An 18,328-nucleotide genomic window follows, 5' to 3' on the forward strand; every position below is an offset into this window, starting at 1 on the left:
TTGCCATTAAATACAAATATTGAACACATTCTAAACCATAGGTCCACACTCTTCTTAAGGCAGAGAGAGCTCTTGGTCACTTAGGCCATAAAACACAACTTGTGGCAAGAATCTTGTTCACCCTCATCCTCCACCCCATTTAAGAATCCCTTTAAATTCTTTGGGAGCTACTCATCAACACAGAAGTGAAGAAACACTGTTTATTTTTTACCTGGATAAAAATCACCCTGCTCTCTGCAGCAAAGTTGAACCAATACTGGTCCTTACACCATACAGGCTAACTACTAAAATAGCCTTTTGTTGATTCTGTTCATACTCTAACGACCCATGAATCAAAGAGGTCATCACAACCCTAGCTGGGAAGAGTGAACAAGGAGTGAGGGAACACCTTGCTCCCTTGTGCTAACATATACACAAGGCAACAAGCTGCAGCAGAGAGCAGAGCTCCTTAGACTTAGTGTGGCCTATCTAGATGACTGGAGAGAGTCCTGAACCTTTACACACTGCTGCAGTGCAGAATTTCCCCACGCCACCCTGATTTCTGTGAATTTGTATGCTCATTTTAAAACTTTAAAGTGACACAAAAACAAGAAATAAAACAGCTGAAGGACCCCATAACACGGGATTAAAATGGAGTTCCTAATAACTAGCACCAGAATCCCACAACTTAAAGACATTTGGTGTTGTCCCCATGCAGACAAAAATACGGATAAGCACCAGTTTCCCAGTCTTTCAAGACACAGGCCAGATGCAGCGAGGAGCACTCCGTACTGCCTAAGCCTCCCCTATACACTAACACAAACACATGAAAGAAATGAAAGCAGCATGCGACACGGGATTATTTCTCAGTAAACTAGACCCTAAATTCTCTCCATCAAGGACAGCTCCTCCGCTTCTTTCGTGATAACAAAGAACTGGAGAACTTTTGATTTTTTCTGAAAGAAGTGCATGATACGTCAAGCCTAAGCATGTAAACAGTGAAATCAAGAAGCTGCAGTGAACTTCCTCAAAGAATGATGAAAAGAAAGAAAAGAAGAGGGAAAGAAGGAAGCAGGGGGAAGAGGAAGAAGATGGTAAAATGAGTGAGAAGCCACATTCATTGTAGAATTAAGATTTAGTAGCCTTTGTTTTACACCAGTGTGGGGGGAAAAAATCATTTTTAAGAGCTCTAATGAAATTTGAAAGTTACCTTCAAAAAGTTATGCATATTTCAACAGAAATAAAAATCATTATGCATTCTCTCTAAAGAGGACACAATCTCAAACTGTCAAAATTCTAAACTCTTCTACATATATTACATACAAATGCCTTCTATAAAGAAACCTCTTTTCATTTTTCTTCTAAATTAGCTTAGTGGTCCATGGCATTACACTATCTTGGTCTAGCCTGTGAATAATGTGACAGGTAATTTTTATACTTCTTCTTGCCTGTACTTAAGTTTGACTGAAGATACGGAAAACAATTTTTATGGCCTAGGTGTAAAAATAAATGTTCTGTAAGCCCTGCACAGCCAAACTTGGACAGCTACCATTAAATATTTCATACTAAATATGTATCCATCAATAAATAATAAAAAATAGACAGTACTTTTTTTTAAATACTGTGCACTAAATTGTTTTCTCATAACAAAACGATAATGCTAACATTGATGTAACCTGCCATGTTACTGCAAAAGGAATTTAAGATTCTATGTTATCAGACTAGAATCATTATGCAATGGGATACACAGAGGAGGTTGAATACTATGCAGATAACATAAAATTATTTAGCTATAATTTTAAAAATTGGATTCCTCATGAAATTGTAGATTGCTATACCACAAAAATGTGATAGTAACAGCCTATTTCAATCTTGAATAAAGCTCAAAATACTCCTGCACCAGCTTATGTTTGCAAATGACTGGAAGGTCTTCAAAATGCTGAACAGTCTAATGTCATTTAATTTATAATGCTCAAGAAACAACCACATCTCTACTGATACCATGGCAAATCCAGATTATATCTTCTGTTATACTCAACCATCAGGCAGCCACAGTCAGGTTACTTATATGAAACAAGAGCAAACTACATTTTTAAGGTGGTCCACCAATAAGAGGGAAAATGTTAGGGGATGATGCTTATACAGAATGAAAAATGAAGCAAAACTTACAGAAGTAGGGGAGAAAAATAAGAGAAACAGAAGAAGGTTGAAAGATGAGGTATGGATAAACTTCTGAAATTTTGACAGAGTCTCCGCCAGATAAAACTATGGCTAAAGACAGAGTAAAACACAAAATGTTCCATACCATGCTGTTGCTTCTGGTATTCTATTTATATAATAAATGCAGTATAAAAATGAAAGGAAGCACCTATGCCAAACAAGTTTCTGAGAAAGGCCAGAGACACTACTGAAACTCTACTGCAAATGCTGTGTTGAGCCTTTTCTGCAGGTACATTTTAAGAGATAAAATTAATGTTAATCTGTTTCAAGTAAACCAGCAGAAAGTCTTCTGAATGCGTGAGCTGGCTCAGTAATTACAACAGCATGGAACATCACGTGTCTTCTGTCCATATGCTTCAAATACGGACACACATATACTCAGCATAGCACAAACTTTCTTCTCCTGTCCCTGTTTGATGAGGCCATTAAACAGCAGGATTAGAAATTCCAGGTAGAAAACAGCACTTATTTTTATCTCAGTTTGAATTATCCTCTGGGATATGCCTCCTCTTTCCTTCACAAATATCATGCCTACTTGAGCACACCGGTCTTAAACAACTGATAGTATAAGCACCYGGAAACAGCCCTTGTCAAAATAAACCCCAGCACATTTAGCCCCCTTCTCAATACGTATCTGCTGAAATCACTATCTCTATAACAGGCAGCTGTGTAAACAGCTTACATTTTAAATTACATTTTTTCAATACGAGATGATGCTTCTATTGCAGTAGTAATGGGGCAAAAACCCCTCAGATCCCCAAGAGATTTATTTTACTCTGTCTCTCAAGTAGAGCTAATATACTTTGTTGAATATAGTCACAATTTCAGTATTAGCTCTGTGATGACATTTACATTTCAAAGAAATTTTTGAAAAGTCTGTAGATAAACAAAATTGTACAAAAAGCTGAAATTTTCACACATTTCAATTAAAAAAAAATCATCACTTCAATACCTCGCTCTTTTAGAATCATTCTCACATTTAGGTTTGAAGCTTTTTACCAAAGAGGTAACACTGTTCCATTATACAAGTGTGTATACTACATGATGGAGAATATTTATGCATTATACTTAATATACCATTTATTGGTTTGAAAATAACACTGTCATACAAACATTATTAATATTTTCAAGGGTACAGAAATGCTCCACATATGAAAAAAATATTCAAAATTTACTCTTTGCATTATCATTCCTGGTGTATCAACATTTATATGATCAAGGAGTTCCACTGATATTTTAGCTCTTATTGCAGCATAAGAGAGTGAGAAAGCTGAAAATGTGATCTAAGATACCTCTTCCTTTATGTTCCTCTTCCATGCTGAGGTAAAGCAAAGTAAAAATGTGTCTAATATTATTCCTGACTGAGATGAGGACTGGTAGACTTCTAGTCATGGGCTTCCAGGTAGCAGAGAAGCTCAGATTCAAGCTCAGCATTCTCTCTCTTACTGGAGGCTCTACATGGTCACACGGATGGAAATGAACCATTAACCTGAATAGCCTGGAAAACTGCTTGCTTCCTGGCATGACTCCTTCTGTAAGCAAAGAATCTGCAGTATTAGAAACAGCTGATCAGTCTTGTGAATTAAATGCTGACTTTCTCTTAATACATTGCAAATCAGAACGTGACCCTCACATAAAAAGGCTTTGCTCTCAGTGGTAAAGCCAGCRCACCAGAAGTCAGGAGGGGAAGGCTTCCTTCAGCAGCTACATAAGAATCCCTGGAAATTGAGTTAATATTATTTTTTTTCCAATTGGAAAAGTCTTCCAAGTTTACTTGTTACTGGCAGACTAAAATGCTGTGTATTTTCTGCTAGTAAATAAACAAACTGCATTTTACTCAGTGCATTTTTATATTAGTGGCTGAGTACTCAGAATGCACTTTACTAGCTTGCAGATCTGACCACAGGTGTTTGCCATGCAGATTTCCCCTCCCTGAGGCTGTGCTTCAGTGCATTGGGTAATTTCAAGCAAGACAGTTTTACTTACTCTTCTGGTCTGAATGTTTCCTCTTACAACTTTATTACCTCTTATTTACTCCTCAGGTTCCTGCCAATGAACAGCTTTTACAACCTTCTCTCTGAGGACCGGCACTATGCTTACTGTGTAAGAAATGCATTTCTAGACCTGACCTGTAACTGCTGCTCTGTAGACAGACTACAGGGCACAGATCTTGGGATATTTTGCTGTAAAAACAGGGTTTTTTGAGTGTGGAATAGTTCCTACATGAAAAACATCAGATTTACATGACACTGCATGCTGTTTAACAGATGGATAAAACAAACAATTAGTGTATATTCCAGTATAAAAGACCTTCCTGAGTAGGTCACAGAAGTGAAGGGGACAGTAAAGGAAAGCAACCTGGTAAAAGGATAGTCCACAATAAGACTTCTAAACATCCAGTTTCTGATATCTGTCTTCCCAAATCCAAATTTGGTTTTGCAGTAAAGCTAACAAAAAGCAAAAATTACTTAAAAGCACCTGATAGGAAAGAGTTCCCAGTTCCTCCATCATACAGTTTCTCTTCACTGAATTTACAGATCCACACCAATGAATTACTAACCAGTAGGTATCAAAAACACAGTTACCATAGAGATGAGGCATAGTTTAAAAAGCTATATGGCTTGGAAACAACAACAAAAAAACCCTCCCCACACCTCAACAGATTATTTTAAGTCACTAACCCACACAACAGAACCTTCTACAATGTTTAATAGTACAGCTGCAAACCCTGAATAATTTCCATCTGTCTTAGAACAGTACTGTTTCTGCTTGATAGGAGAAACAGAATCTGCACATTGTCCCCACACTGCTTGTCTGGTATAACATAGCAGACTATATGAGACATGAGCCATGTTTTAAGGAAATGTTAATAAGCACTCCAATCAATACCAAATAAAATAAATACCAAAGAATCCAAATTTCATCACTTTTATATAAAAATCTCATTTACCTGCCAACATAAATGTACACATTTTGCTAACAGATCTATTTCTTATGCAAAACAGGTATCATGAGGTCAAGACATCCTCTAGTCTGAGAGGTACACGACCTTCAAGACTGAAGATTACACCTATGGTAAATTTATTACTAAGAAATGAATTTGCAAGAGGGATAAAAGCTAAATTTTCAACAGAGAATCAAGTGTACCGTGTGATTTTTTAAAAAAAAAAAAAATTTTCTTTTTAAGTTTAATTATATTGCTGAGTCATTTTAAGAGATAAAAATGTATAGCCGTAAGGTTAACATTTTTTGTAGGACTGAAAAATAGCCAAGGGAACCTTCGGTGTTCATATTGTAAATGTTTCTGGGGAAGAGTTATTGTTTTGATATACTCAAGTTTGTAGATTTTTTCTTATGCCCTACAGATCCTGTATACAGAGATTTGGAATGAAAACTATATAGAACGGCTGCTTACTGACAGCAGAAATGTGCACTGGACCACAAGCCTGTCACAAACACAGCACTCAGAGCTTCTGCCTTCCCATTTTCTTTGCAATCTTTGCACTGCATTTAATCTGAAACAAAATACTTTCCCTAATATGTGTAATAATGGAAAAGTCTCCTAATTCATATAAATTCTTACCTACATCTATCTTAATTTACACAACTGCTTCAATATTTGGCATATTTCTGTATTATTTGGCATTTGTGAAATAGAAGCATATTACCGTGCAGTGTCAGCAAGTGTTCCAGTTCTACTACAGAGTTTCAGCTTTGCTGCTAAACTTGGAAAGATGTGCACATGCGTAGATACGCACAGAAGGGCCATAAGGGGAATATGAAGTCAACACAGTTGCATTTTTAGGAAAACACACACCATTTTTATGGCCACCCTAAGTAGCAAATTTTCACTTGTAAATGATTATCTGTGTTTAGTTTGATACAAAGTGAAGCGTCTGTTTTTCAGATATCAATAGTACAGATCAACYTGGGGACACAAAATCTCCCTTTAGAATTTTTAAGTAATTATACTGATCATATAATATGATCATTATAGTGATCATATTAATATGATAAAACATATATATGTTTATGTATGTATTTCAGAAACAGTTGGTCTTTCTGTRTCATAACTCAATTTTCAATGGATACATAGGTGGAAATCTAAACGAAATAGTAGAGTGTGTTTTCTCTCAACTTGAGCCATTCTGTGGCTCTTGAAATAATTAATACTAGGCTTCTTGATCCTCAGTGAAACAACGAAGGTTAAGTTGGAGCTGTTCAGGTACAAGTATAACCTACAGTAGTGAAGGATGAGGAAGGACAATGTTTCCTAACAGCTTATCCTGTCTAATTCCAGTCTGGTCTCCTTCCACTTACCTTGTGGATAACAAATGGCAATGGCCTGAAAAACAACACGGTCTTTTGAAGACTCCCACCAAGCACACAGATCTTTACAACCAGCATACATAGTTGAGAGTCAGAACTGGCCCACAGTATGAAGAAACAAAATTTATTTTGAAGGTTGTCTTGTCTTACCATACAGGGGAAGAAACAAACAAACAAAAAAACCYCACATCAAAATTAATTTCTCCTATGTGCAAAGCAGTCTGGAAAGTTTGTTTAGATAATATATATCCTATAATACCATCAGTAATATAACATTCTTAACATACTGTCCTGCAATTTTTTGTTTTTATTTGTTATAAACATTTATCAGGTGTTTTGAATGCTGTACCCCTATAAAATCTGGTGCTTTCAAGTCTTGTGGAAATCCTCTGAAGATCTAAAAAAATGTACTAGTGTAACTTTCCACTGCAACATATTTGGTATGGAAGGATATAACCTGAGAAAATTTAATTCTATTTCTGCTATCTTTAGTTTGTCTCTTTTTATTCGTAACTACCTCTGATGTTTTGACGTCCTCATAAGAAAACTGCGTGGCTGGTACTCCAAGATGGTTGATGAAATAATCTGAATCCCCCTGTATCTGCACAGAACTCACATTAGATCCTGGACATTTTGTCTTTTCCACACAGTTGAAGCTCTGGCTCTGAAAAACAAACACAAATCAAAATTCTACTTACTTACTTGTAAGCAGACTCTACCAACTCATGTCAATATCTAACATTCGCACAGCTTTCTTAGGCCTGAAGCATTTTAAAAACAGGCCAGAACTTACACCCATGCTCACAGGTGTTAGCTGATTCACACTCACTTAGAAGGAAGTAAGGCTACAAATCCTTCGTCCTTTACTGATATACATTACAGTCTTTGAGATAGGACATAGCAGAGAATAAATAGTGTGCTGCAATATGTCTGAGTCTTTCAAAGGACAACGAATGTCATATTTAATTAAAATGGTAGGAAGGGCAAGGGAAGGGAAGTCGCCTTTGGTAAGCATGTGAAATTACCCATACTGAGCAGAAGATGAGAAGTCATCATGCTGCCTTTTCTGAGCATGCTATGAGATCTTTAATGTCTACAAAGGAATCGATCCTTTACTCAGTTAATAGCATGCTCTCCAATAGGAAAAAGTTGAATCAGATCATCATATACAAAATATCACATTCCATGAAAAGCTGGCAATTTAAAAAACTTGCTGCAATTGCAGACTAGGGGTTAAGAGAAAAATGGAATGAAAAGACTGAAAATACATAAATACACATTTTCTGGGTAATTGCTTAAAACAATTCTACCCAGTGACATGTTTACATTTCTCTCACAGAAGTATTTAATGCTGAAATCTTAGCAAAGCAACCGCAATAAATGTTAAGATGAAAAYTGGAAAATAACCCCAAGACTAGGTATGAGTGCCACATAATAATGCAGCTTTCAAATACATCAGGATATTAAACACTTAAACAGCAGGCACAAAAGCTTTCCACACTTATTATAGAAGACTTAGGTTTCTTTTGAAGACTCTTAAAAAGGTTAAAGTACTAGAGATTATTTACATTAGGCTGGCAGCTTATATAGTATAACACGACTTCCTCAGACCCACCTACTAAATCACCAGCTTACTACAAGAATAGTTTGAGATTTGTCCTCCTCTAATACTAATATACACCAGATTTTACGTATTAAAGTTCCTGGGTTTTGTATGAAAACGTTTAAAGAGATACAAAGAGCCAAATCTTGGTATTTTTCCATATATAAATTAGCATAATTATTACTTCACAGTTTCACTTCAGTGCTATGAAGCATGCAATTAGATACTATCCAGTATGAGTAAGGGCCCAGATTCTCACCCTAAACTATTTTAAAAAACTTCCAGAAATAGCTTCCATTTTATGAGTATTTTTGAAAGATGGCTATAACGCTACTCTCCTTTTTTATTAAATGTTTCTCTTCCCACCATTCTTACACTCATACAAGGCAYAGTTGTGTGAAAATCCACCCAAAAAACCTGACCTTCATAGTCAAAGAAGAAACAAAATATCCCTTCTGTACGCATAGTCTACCTCTCTGTGAATTATATGCCCTCTAAAAATATCAATGGAACAACATGATTTACAGCAGTCAAAATCCTGGCTTTGTATGCCAGATTATGGCAGCAGCAATATTAGATGTCACTTTTAAGTCACAATTGTCAAAACATTTCAGACAGAAGTTTTTTTTAACTTGATTTTTTAAGGTTTTTTTAGATTTAATTTTTCTTGGATTTTTTTTTAAAAGATTTTTAACTTGCTGTCATCCCTTTAATTACAACTTTTGCTCTTGTGCTTCACTCAGCTTCCCCTTCACAGCCTTCAGAAGGAAGTTTTCAAACACACTGTGAAGGCAGGTAACAACATCTCAGTATRGCTGTCCAAAGACATGCAAATCCACCCACCCACTACTGTTATGGTGTCAGCCAGATCCTGTACTGTATGTACCGGGACAGGTGGTCTGTGGATCAGTGTGTTCAGCGCTCTTGTGATTGACCAAAAAAAGATAAAGCAAGCTCTGCTTTTCAAATAGCTGGGTTTCTTGGCCACAAACTGCAGTACAAAGTAGTCTGTGTTTCATTGTCCCTTTCAATGTCCTCACTCTGTGGGCTCCCTGAGACAGAACAGTTACTCTATCACACAGTCTCATTAAAGTCAGTAACTTCRTATTTGAAAAATTGAAGCTGCAACAGAAACAGCAAAAGCCCAAAGTATATACTCATTCCAGTGGGTATTTTTAAATAACCACAGCTTACCTTCTACAATCTTTCCAAGTCAGAAACACTTTACAGGACACATCCACCCATAAAACACGCCTATAATTTTACACACAGGCAGGTACAGAGGACTCATACTTTAATGGTTGCTCCTTTCAGGAATGTTAGGAGGTCTAAGTGTTGGAAAGTGTTGGCACTATACTACGACGTAGATCAGACTGTATCCTAACTACCTTACACTAGCTGACACATCTGGCTAAGTTACATAAATAACGATGAGTAGTCTGTTCTTCCTTTAACATTTAAAAGTACACTTAATGATGTGAAACACCTTTTAGGTTCAATAGGAAATCTCTGAAACACACAAAACCCAGAATTACCTACCAAAGGAAATCACAAAGTTAAATGACCAATGACTTTCTTGTAACACAATTCAATATCAAAGACAAACAGAGCAGACAAGACACAATGATCCAAAAGTAAGCTACATACTAAATGGAAGAGTCCCTTCTTTCTAGAAGACCTGATCCCTGCTCTCATTAAACACGACGGCAGCAAAGCTCTTCAGGCTAACACTACTGAGTAAAGTGCATCTGCTCAGGTTAAGAATTTATGTAACTTCCTAGTGCAGCTATTCAGAATTCATTTTTTTAGATTTCATCAGTAGAAGTGATACCTGGCAACATGGTAAGAAACCACATAAGCATAATAGATACCTCCCAGAGGTAAAAAATTGAGCAGAGAAATGAATGTAACTTTTTTTTTAATATCTAAATCTTTATACTTCTCAATCCATTATGTAAACATTAACCTTTCATTTAAGAATTCTTCATAGAACTTATCGTTTTCTATTTATTTATATCTAGAAATTGTTATGGGACTTTCAGATAAGGTATACTGTAAGCTGCCGACTGAAGGACAGAGTGGACATTTATATCTGGAATTTATATCTGGAATTCGAGACTGAAGATGATACAAGGGTTTTCAGCAGTTGATGAAAAATCCAAAGAAAGGGGCTGTAGACCCTGTTTAGACTCCTGACACCTAATTCAGATGGAGGCATGAACTACTATATCTCTTTCTAAAGAAAGAGGGGCAGACATATTACCTATATGCTAATATAAAATTATTTTCTCCGCTCTTGTTTTTACTTCTGGGAATTCTGCAGCAGAACCTATTAAATCCTTAATACCTCTTGAAAACTAGAAGATCTACATTAGGTTGCCAGCAGGCTTAGTTTTATAACATACAGGTTGGAAAGTTTGTTCTCCTTTCAGATTTTACCATATTTACACAAGACATTACATTTACATTAGGTAAATATTTGTCTGGTACTTACAAATACGAGCTTTGCCTTCACTGGATCCTCCCCCCCGCGTCCCCAATCATTTATGATATACTGCAGGAAGGTAAGGTCATATTTTCATCATTCATTAATTTGCTAATGCATTCAAGTTACTTTACAAATCATTCTTTCAGTTTTTGCTATTCAGGTTCCTGATTTTCATAGTATTGCTAGATTTTATGATACACGCACATTTGTTATATTGTGCAAACAATTTCTGAAATGGTACACTCTGAAGGAATATTTTTTTTCCAAGATTCTGGAYATTTTATCCCACATCAGGTATCAGTGTTGTATTTTTTTTTTTAAATCTTGTACAGATGTCTGTTCAATTTCAGATTAACCATGTTAATACGACCAACATGTCACACAGAGGATATTGTCTCAAACAGAAATAAGACATTATTCATTCCTTTTTTCACAGCTATCAAGTCTGATGTTTTCAGACATTTTAATTATAACATCACATATATCTTGGCAGTATTTAATTTCAGATAAAACTCAGATATAGCACAAAGACATACAGCAGCTAAAAGGAAAGTTTCCATTTACTTCAATAGCTTCTAGAGTAGATCTTAACCTGGACTCTGTCTCTGGGACAGCAAATAGAAACTCAGGGAGATTGCTTATACACTTGAGAAGCAATAATGTGATTCACATGTTTGAGAAGAAACAAAATGTCACTGCAAAGTAGAAAGGGAAAACAAGGTTTCACACAGTGAATAACATTTCACACAGTGAAGAACGTTTGAAACTTTCAATCTAATATGTGACAAGTCAACTGCTTTACCTGCAGAGATCAAGTTCTATGGTATTTTCCATTACTGCCACCTCACCTATACCCTGAAATTTGTTGGCTTAGTGTCAAGAACATAAAAAGCTGGATCATTATTCTCACCCTACTAAGCAAATTAGTTTTACAATAAACTACCAAGGTTACAGAGCTCCAAAAGTTAATGAGCTTCCATACAGGCTAACTATGAGAAGAAATGGAAGTGTTATTTCTTCTACTGCAGAGATGCAGCTAATTAACAGAGTATTTTGATACTGTTCCTCTTTTTGTACTGTTTCTAAGAGAAAATGATGACAGACTCAATTATTTTTGAATATATACCAACTCCCATTTCTGTTAACACACCAGGAACAGAATAGAAAAGCCACATTCCTTTCTTAGAAATCCAGGTCTGCCTGTTAGCCAGCACGGTCCATCAAAAAATACTCTACTACACCCCATTTTAACTATTCATAAATAATTTTTTTTTTTTACTTTCTTTCCCTCAGTATAACATCAATGAAATAATTTTTATGAATGAAATTTTACATATGAAATGTTTAAATCTTAGATTAAGAACACAATAACATATGTGTGGGTTTTTGTGTTTTAGATCACCATCCTTCATGGTAAAATATTTCTATTTTTATGACAGCAATGTTCAAATCAATACTCCTAGTATTTGAAGAGTTTAACTGCCTGTTCAACTTCCACTGTCCTGACACATATGAATGCCTGATGATGATTAACACTGTATGTATAGTTCAACAATAAATACTGAACACTACACTAATATGGGAAATATTTTCACGTGAAAAATATTGTCCTTTTCCAATTCATTTTCATCATTAAGCAGACTCTAAAATGTCAGCATTCTTCAAGCATTTTCCAATGACTGTAAAGTTCATGCTGGATGTTTTGCATTCATTAAAAAATGAAATGTTTCCCAAAATTAATGGACTATATTAAGATAAGGAATAATAATGTCCTACAATTAATAAAACTTTCCCTTCAATGAAATGTTGCTAAACTAAGGCAAGGTATTAACTTGATCAATGCAAGAAAGTTTGGAATAACAGCCCCATCATACAGCATGCCATATACTCCACAAACAATAAATCAAAGCAAGTAAGAGCTGCTGTGATTTGTGTGTGTGAAGGAGGTGGTGATGGGAGGGGGTGGGGGTGGAGAGTCTTCTTGTTCATTGCAAAAAGTGGGAGAACCATAAAATGTAAAAGGGATTTGAAGATTAAACAAAAACAATGGACAAGGGAAACTGAAAGATTCCAGAAAAGCGGGATGTGCCAAGAAGGTAAGTTAAAGGATCTGCAAAGGAAGTTTCTTCCTCCAACCTTTCTTTCTTTTTTTTTTTTTTTTTTTTTTACAGTATAAGAAAAGAAATGCAGGAAGCATTCCCTGGAATAAGAGGAAAAATGAGATGCTCTTAGCATGTGGAATGATGGCAGCTATGGGAAGGACAGGAGACTGGATGGCAGTAACTAGACAGTGAAACACTTCAGGCTAATTCAGTTGCCTAAACACAGGTATCCAGTGCCACTTGAAAAGTCCTGGGGCATTCACACAGGCTTCTGCAGGAATGCAGGATGCCACATCTCAAACAGGATTAAACTTCTTCAGTTACGCAAGTGAATGGAGATACTTTATTTACACAGATTGGATTGAAAATTTCCAGGCAGGTCCAGTCAGCCCTTTATGCACTCTCATGTCTAACGCAGAGCAAAGAAGAGAGAGGCACTTACATAACATTTTTGCAGCAAATAGCAATGACCCTTTGATTTAACTTGGGGACATATGTTTATGTATCTTTAAACTAGCAAGCTGTAAACATTGTGATATTGTATAAAAACATCAAGGTGCAAAGCAGCATGTTAAACACCGTTACATAATTAGTCACTGTTTTGTTTGTGGCGATTCTGAGTCTACTGACTGGTCTCACTGAAGACCCTTCAATGAAATAAATATTCGAAAATTAAGTTTGTAAGCTTTCTCTAAGAGTATTTAGCATCAACTATTTAAAACTTGTTCCTCCTCCTGTAGAGCAGGCAAACTGCACCTCTTCAGCTGGTTAGTCTTGAAGTAAAATACACATAATAGCACTATTTACACTATGGATTGTTGCTCAGGCTGGTCTCCACTGTGTCAATCAACCCCTCCATTTAGACTGGAAGGAAAGTTAGCTACACGGTTTGACAGAAATCAAGGAGTGACTCATGTCAGTGCAAGGACACACATGCTACTCATAATCGAGTAATCTTATTTCTCTGGAGATGATTTTGTTTTTCAACATCGTGTTATAGACTCATATTACAAATCTGAGAAAATGAAGAGTACTATATAGACCATAAAATACAGTTAATTTATACTAACGTTCTAAAATGAACCCCAAATATCTAAAGTATAACCAAGTAGTACTTTACTGCAGACTTTATTCTACCACTGATGGTCTATCAAAGCTAAGAATTCATAAGTGCCTTATGCTGCAATATTAAGATGTTTAAGGAAAAAAATATTTTATTAAAAAACCAATAATTTGTTGGGCTCTTCTACAGTTGAACTTCTACCTGGAGACACCTACCCTTAAGTCATTAAGTTCAGGTCACCATCCTTCTTTAAAGTGGCTCCAGCTGAAGATTCAAAACCTCAGTTGCTTTTGAAGATTGATTAACATGTCTAAGTAGTTTTCAACAGGACAAATAAAGAACGACCTATTATCATTATAAATTATCACTCATACCAGCTTCAGAACTACAGCAGGGAAGCTTTTTCTTTATGAATAATTAAGCTCTATTTCTTGAACTGAATAACCATCTGTGTTAACAACTGGTGCAAGACCAACAGATTTGAGAAGCAGAAGCATAAGACCATCCAGACGAAGTGAAATTATCTGAACAAAGAGTTGCAGAATCTATTATTAAATCAACCACAGACTGTGGAAAAATGCAGTAAAAGGCCCCAGGCAGACTAGATTAGACAACAGAAGTGGTCCCGTATCTCCCAGATGTACTTCTCAAAACTGAATTAGTATGAAAACCTATAGATGTATATTTATTAGAAGGGGAACCTCCTGCCCCTCTCTAAATATCTACTTGAAAACAATGGTTTTAATTGTCCCGTTCACAGTTAATTTCAGAAAGAAACAGGGTCCAGAAATCAAAATGGGAACCAAATGATTCTTGTAGTGCTCATTTCATGTGAAGTGCATTCTGTGCGGGAAGGCAAAATACGGGATCCAGTTCTGAGTCCTAGTCCAGCATGGCACAATTCTTACCAAACAGGTATTATGGGACTCACTGAGGATTTCTATATGTATGTGTATGTGCAGGAGAAAGCCCATGGGGAAAAAGAAAAGGGATTCTCGTGTCACAACGCTAAAGGAGTATCTGAGTTGCTCCAAATGTGTTATGTGTGAACATCATCAACAGGCAGGAAAGGGCAGAGAAGCTGCACAGCAAAACAAGTATACATCCCTCATCCGTAAAAACCTGCTACACTCTGACAAACAAATCATTAGAGGAGGAGGGTCTGAGGAAAAATATTACTAGTTGTTTGCTTACCCTGACTACCAAAACCTATTGAAAAAAGCATGGAGTTCCTAGGAGCTCTATTTCCTTTGAAGACACACTCCTCTGTTTTCTCTCATCTGATAATCTGCTTTGGCTTTAAACTTCCTGCTTTGCTGCTTTTGCTGATTGATCATGTATTAGGACCATTACTGTTAATGCAAATCAGCTGTTTATAAAATTATTAGAGGGACTTCATACAGCACTTTCCTCTACAGACCTCAAAGTACTTTTCATACCACTAACAGCAAGCGATGTACCCTGTATTTCAGTCTCGYCCAACATCACAGAGCAAAACAACCAAACAGAAATTAAATGCACAGCATTTCCCAATTCTGAGCCTTGTCAAACTGTCATGTTTCAAGTATGTACAAAAGCATCATTCCAAATTATACCTGCTCATTCTTTCTCTGCATCAGAGAAAAAGAAAAGAAAATCCTAGCGTGCCAATGATAACTAATATACTATATGCAGAGAATAGTTGTGGTTTAAATAGCCTAAATGTTACACACCACTACTGTGATGTATTTGCCTATTTACACAACGGACTTGTATGATCACCTCCACTTTAGAGCCATAATAAAAATATTTTTAAAAGGGGTGGGCAAAATATAATGATCTACCTTAGAGAACAATAGTTTAAAAAGCAGTCAGTTCTATGCTTGTGCATGCCTTTTATATCTATTTTGGAAGTGACTGCAGAGTTCAGAAAGCATTTAAAATCCAGTTTCGCAATCAGCTTTGATTTGCTGATGCTGTACAAGATACTCAGCTACAACCAGACAGCTTCACCTGATAATACTTATTCTACTTGTTAGCACACTTCAGTCAATCACATAACAAAGTACAGACACTGAAAAAAAATCACTTTTTAGACCTAGAGCTTAAGTGTTCAGAGTAAGATAAATATGATTAAAACCACACAAACCAATTTTCTGTGGTAGAGTGATTAAAGACTGCTGCTTTTAATTAAGTTTATGTTTAGAATAAAAAGTTTAATAAAAAAGGGAATAAAATRTTGGCTCCTTAGCATCTCCAGAATTGTCTAATGCCAGTTCATGAATATTTTAATTTAAACATGCATCATTACAAATATTCTAAAATCTGAATACTATTAATTTACTTTTAAGGGCAACATGAAGACTCCTAGTGAAACTGTTCTCTAGTGCTACAAAATCAGTCACACAAAAGATGCATTTAATTCTCAGAAAATTCCCTAGATTTGATTCTTTGGTATTTTCACAGTAAAATGAGACATTTGCCCATTTTACACCCATGTGTGCATGCACACACGCGTACATACATTTTATTGAATGGCACATCTGTCACCAGGGAATAAGGATTCCTACGAGAACAACTAATATCCATTTAAGGACATCAGGGACAGGGAATATCTCTATGGAATTTGGCACCATCTTCAATTCTTCTGACACCCATCACAAATGAGATTTTTGGCGATTCTCAAACAGATCACTACAGCTGCTGGGGATTTCCATTAGCCCATTCGAAATCCCCCAGCATACTCTGTATTTTCTTATGCGAAAGCACTGCATCTTGAAATTCCAAGAGAACTCTTTTTTTAGCCTGTGTGGGAAGAGTATTATATTTTCACAAGCATTAACTGCCACTCAGGTAACTGCACCGCTTTGAAAGAATCGTTCTTTGAAAATGTATACAGGTACCCCACATCAAGGAAAAGACCTTTTTCACACACAGGGGGCAAAGTAAATTGAAAACTGCGAAAACTGCAATGCTCAGAAAAGGTCAGATCAAACTGAGATTAATCAAGACCTAGTTCTGATACTTTTATCGGATTTCCATTGAACCAAGGAACATTAAGCTTAACTAGGCAGCATGAAGTGCTACTACATAAAACTCCAGTTTTACATTTCAAAAAATTTTCAAGCAATTTTGGTCTTTTAATGGTGATTTCCTAACAAAATTGGGAAACTATATCAGTGTTTATAAAATAATGCAGGTGAAAGATGTATGTTTGGTGTACTACTTTACAAATTAGTATTATTTTTATTTAATTTACAGTCATGAAACACCAGACAAGCATGATCCTGCATTGCTTGTTCAGGGCTTTCTTTTAAGGAGCGTTTGCTTGTTTTAAAACATTGTCTTATTTTAAGAAAAAAATCAACCACCAGCACAAGGTCTTTATAATTATGGAACCACATAGAATTGAACCACATTTGAGATGCAAAGCTTACCTCAAATTTGTAATAAAAACAAAAGTAATATTTGTAATAAAAAAGTAAAAAATTAAAATTTGTAATAAAAACAAAAAAATTATATAGTGTACCTTTAATTTTCTTTACTGGACTTTTTCTTCATCTGTTTCTACTGAGTCTCTCTCTGAATCCTGATGCTTTTTACATGATACTGAATTACATTTATGTTTCTTATATCTAAATTGAAGTCACATGCCACCCTAACTCAGGTGTACTTGCTGCTAACTCCTAGAACAAACTGCTGGGAATTTTCATGGCTTTTACAAGGGAGGCAAAAATCAAGCAGTATGCTCCCATTTGATAAGAGAATTTCAGTGCAATAAAATATTTAGATTTAAAATTACATAGCATAAATTATATAAGTGGCATGACTGCACTTAGAATGCCATCAGCAGTTCTGAACATCTCAGTACCTAAAAAATATAGAGAATTACAAGGTTTAACAAAAGTAATTAAGAAATTACAGAAAATAGCTGTTAGCTGYGTTTCTCCAAAGTATCATTTTACTCCAGACTCCTGGACGCATCAACCAGAAAATCCACCACGTACTGCATTAAACTCTCTCCCACATTTTGCTTTCAACACAGATAAAAACCAAGCTCTCCAGCACCTAAGGTAAAGTAACTTTAATGACTTATTCTCCATGGCGACTGGCTCAGCTTAAATGTTTAATATTCTACTTCTATTTATGATAAAACTCAGAAAACAGCTTATGATCACAGTGCATTATGACAAACACCCAGCAAGAAATTCATTGTAAGAGAGGAAAACCACCTCCACCCCAGCTCTGAATACACTGAACACATAGKGGGTTGTTTTTTCCCTTCATAGCTTATATTTTTCAATCTACTTTTTAATCCAAAATAGTTTTCAGTAGGGCATGTTTGTATTTATAATTAAAGGATGCACTCAAACTGTTTTTTGATTACATAAAATGTTTAATAGTAGTACTTTCCTGGACTTAATAGTGCTCAATTTAACATCTGTCAAATGGGTATTTTTAAATAATTCACGCCAGTGGGATTATAGTCTCTCTTCCCCATCCACCCGCCAACACTACAGTTGTCTATAATCACTCTAGTTATCTTCCCTCAAACTATCAGCATC

General features: G+C 35.8%; 1 protein-coding gene across 1 annotated transcript in view; it reads right to left on the minus strand.

Moving 5' to 3' along the window:
- Nucleotides 1–18,328, minus strand: part of NAALADL2 (N-acetylated alpha-linked acidic dipeptidase like 2) — a 305,207-nt gene that overhangs the window by 92,576 nt on the left and 194,303 nt on the right. The window contains exon 10 of the mRNA XM_026060735.1: nucleotides 7,046–7,192. Coding sequence (XP_025916520.1) covers nucleotides 7,046–7,192 — 147 coding nt within the window. The remainder of the gene's footprint in view (nucleotides 1–7,045; nucleotides 7,193–18,328) is intronic.

Source organism: Apteryx rowi, unplaced genomic scaffold (genome assembly GCF_003343035.1).
Source record: "Apteryx rowi isolate R43461 unplaced genomic scaffold, aptRow1 scaffold_10, whole genome shotgun sequence".
NCBI classification, from domain to species: Eukaryota; Metazoa; Chordata; class Aves; order Apterygiformes; family Apterygidae; genus Apteryx; species Apteryx rowi.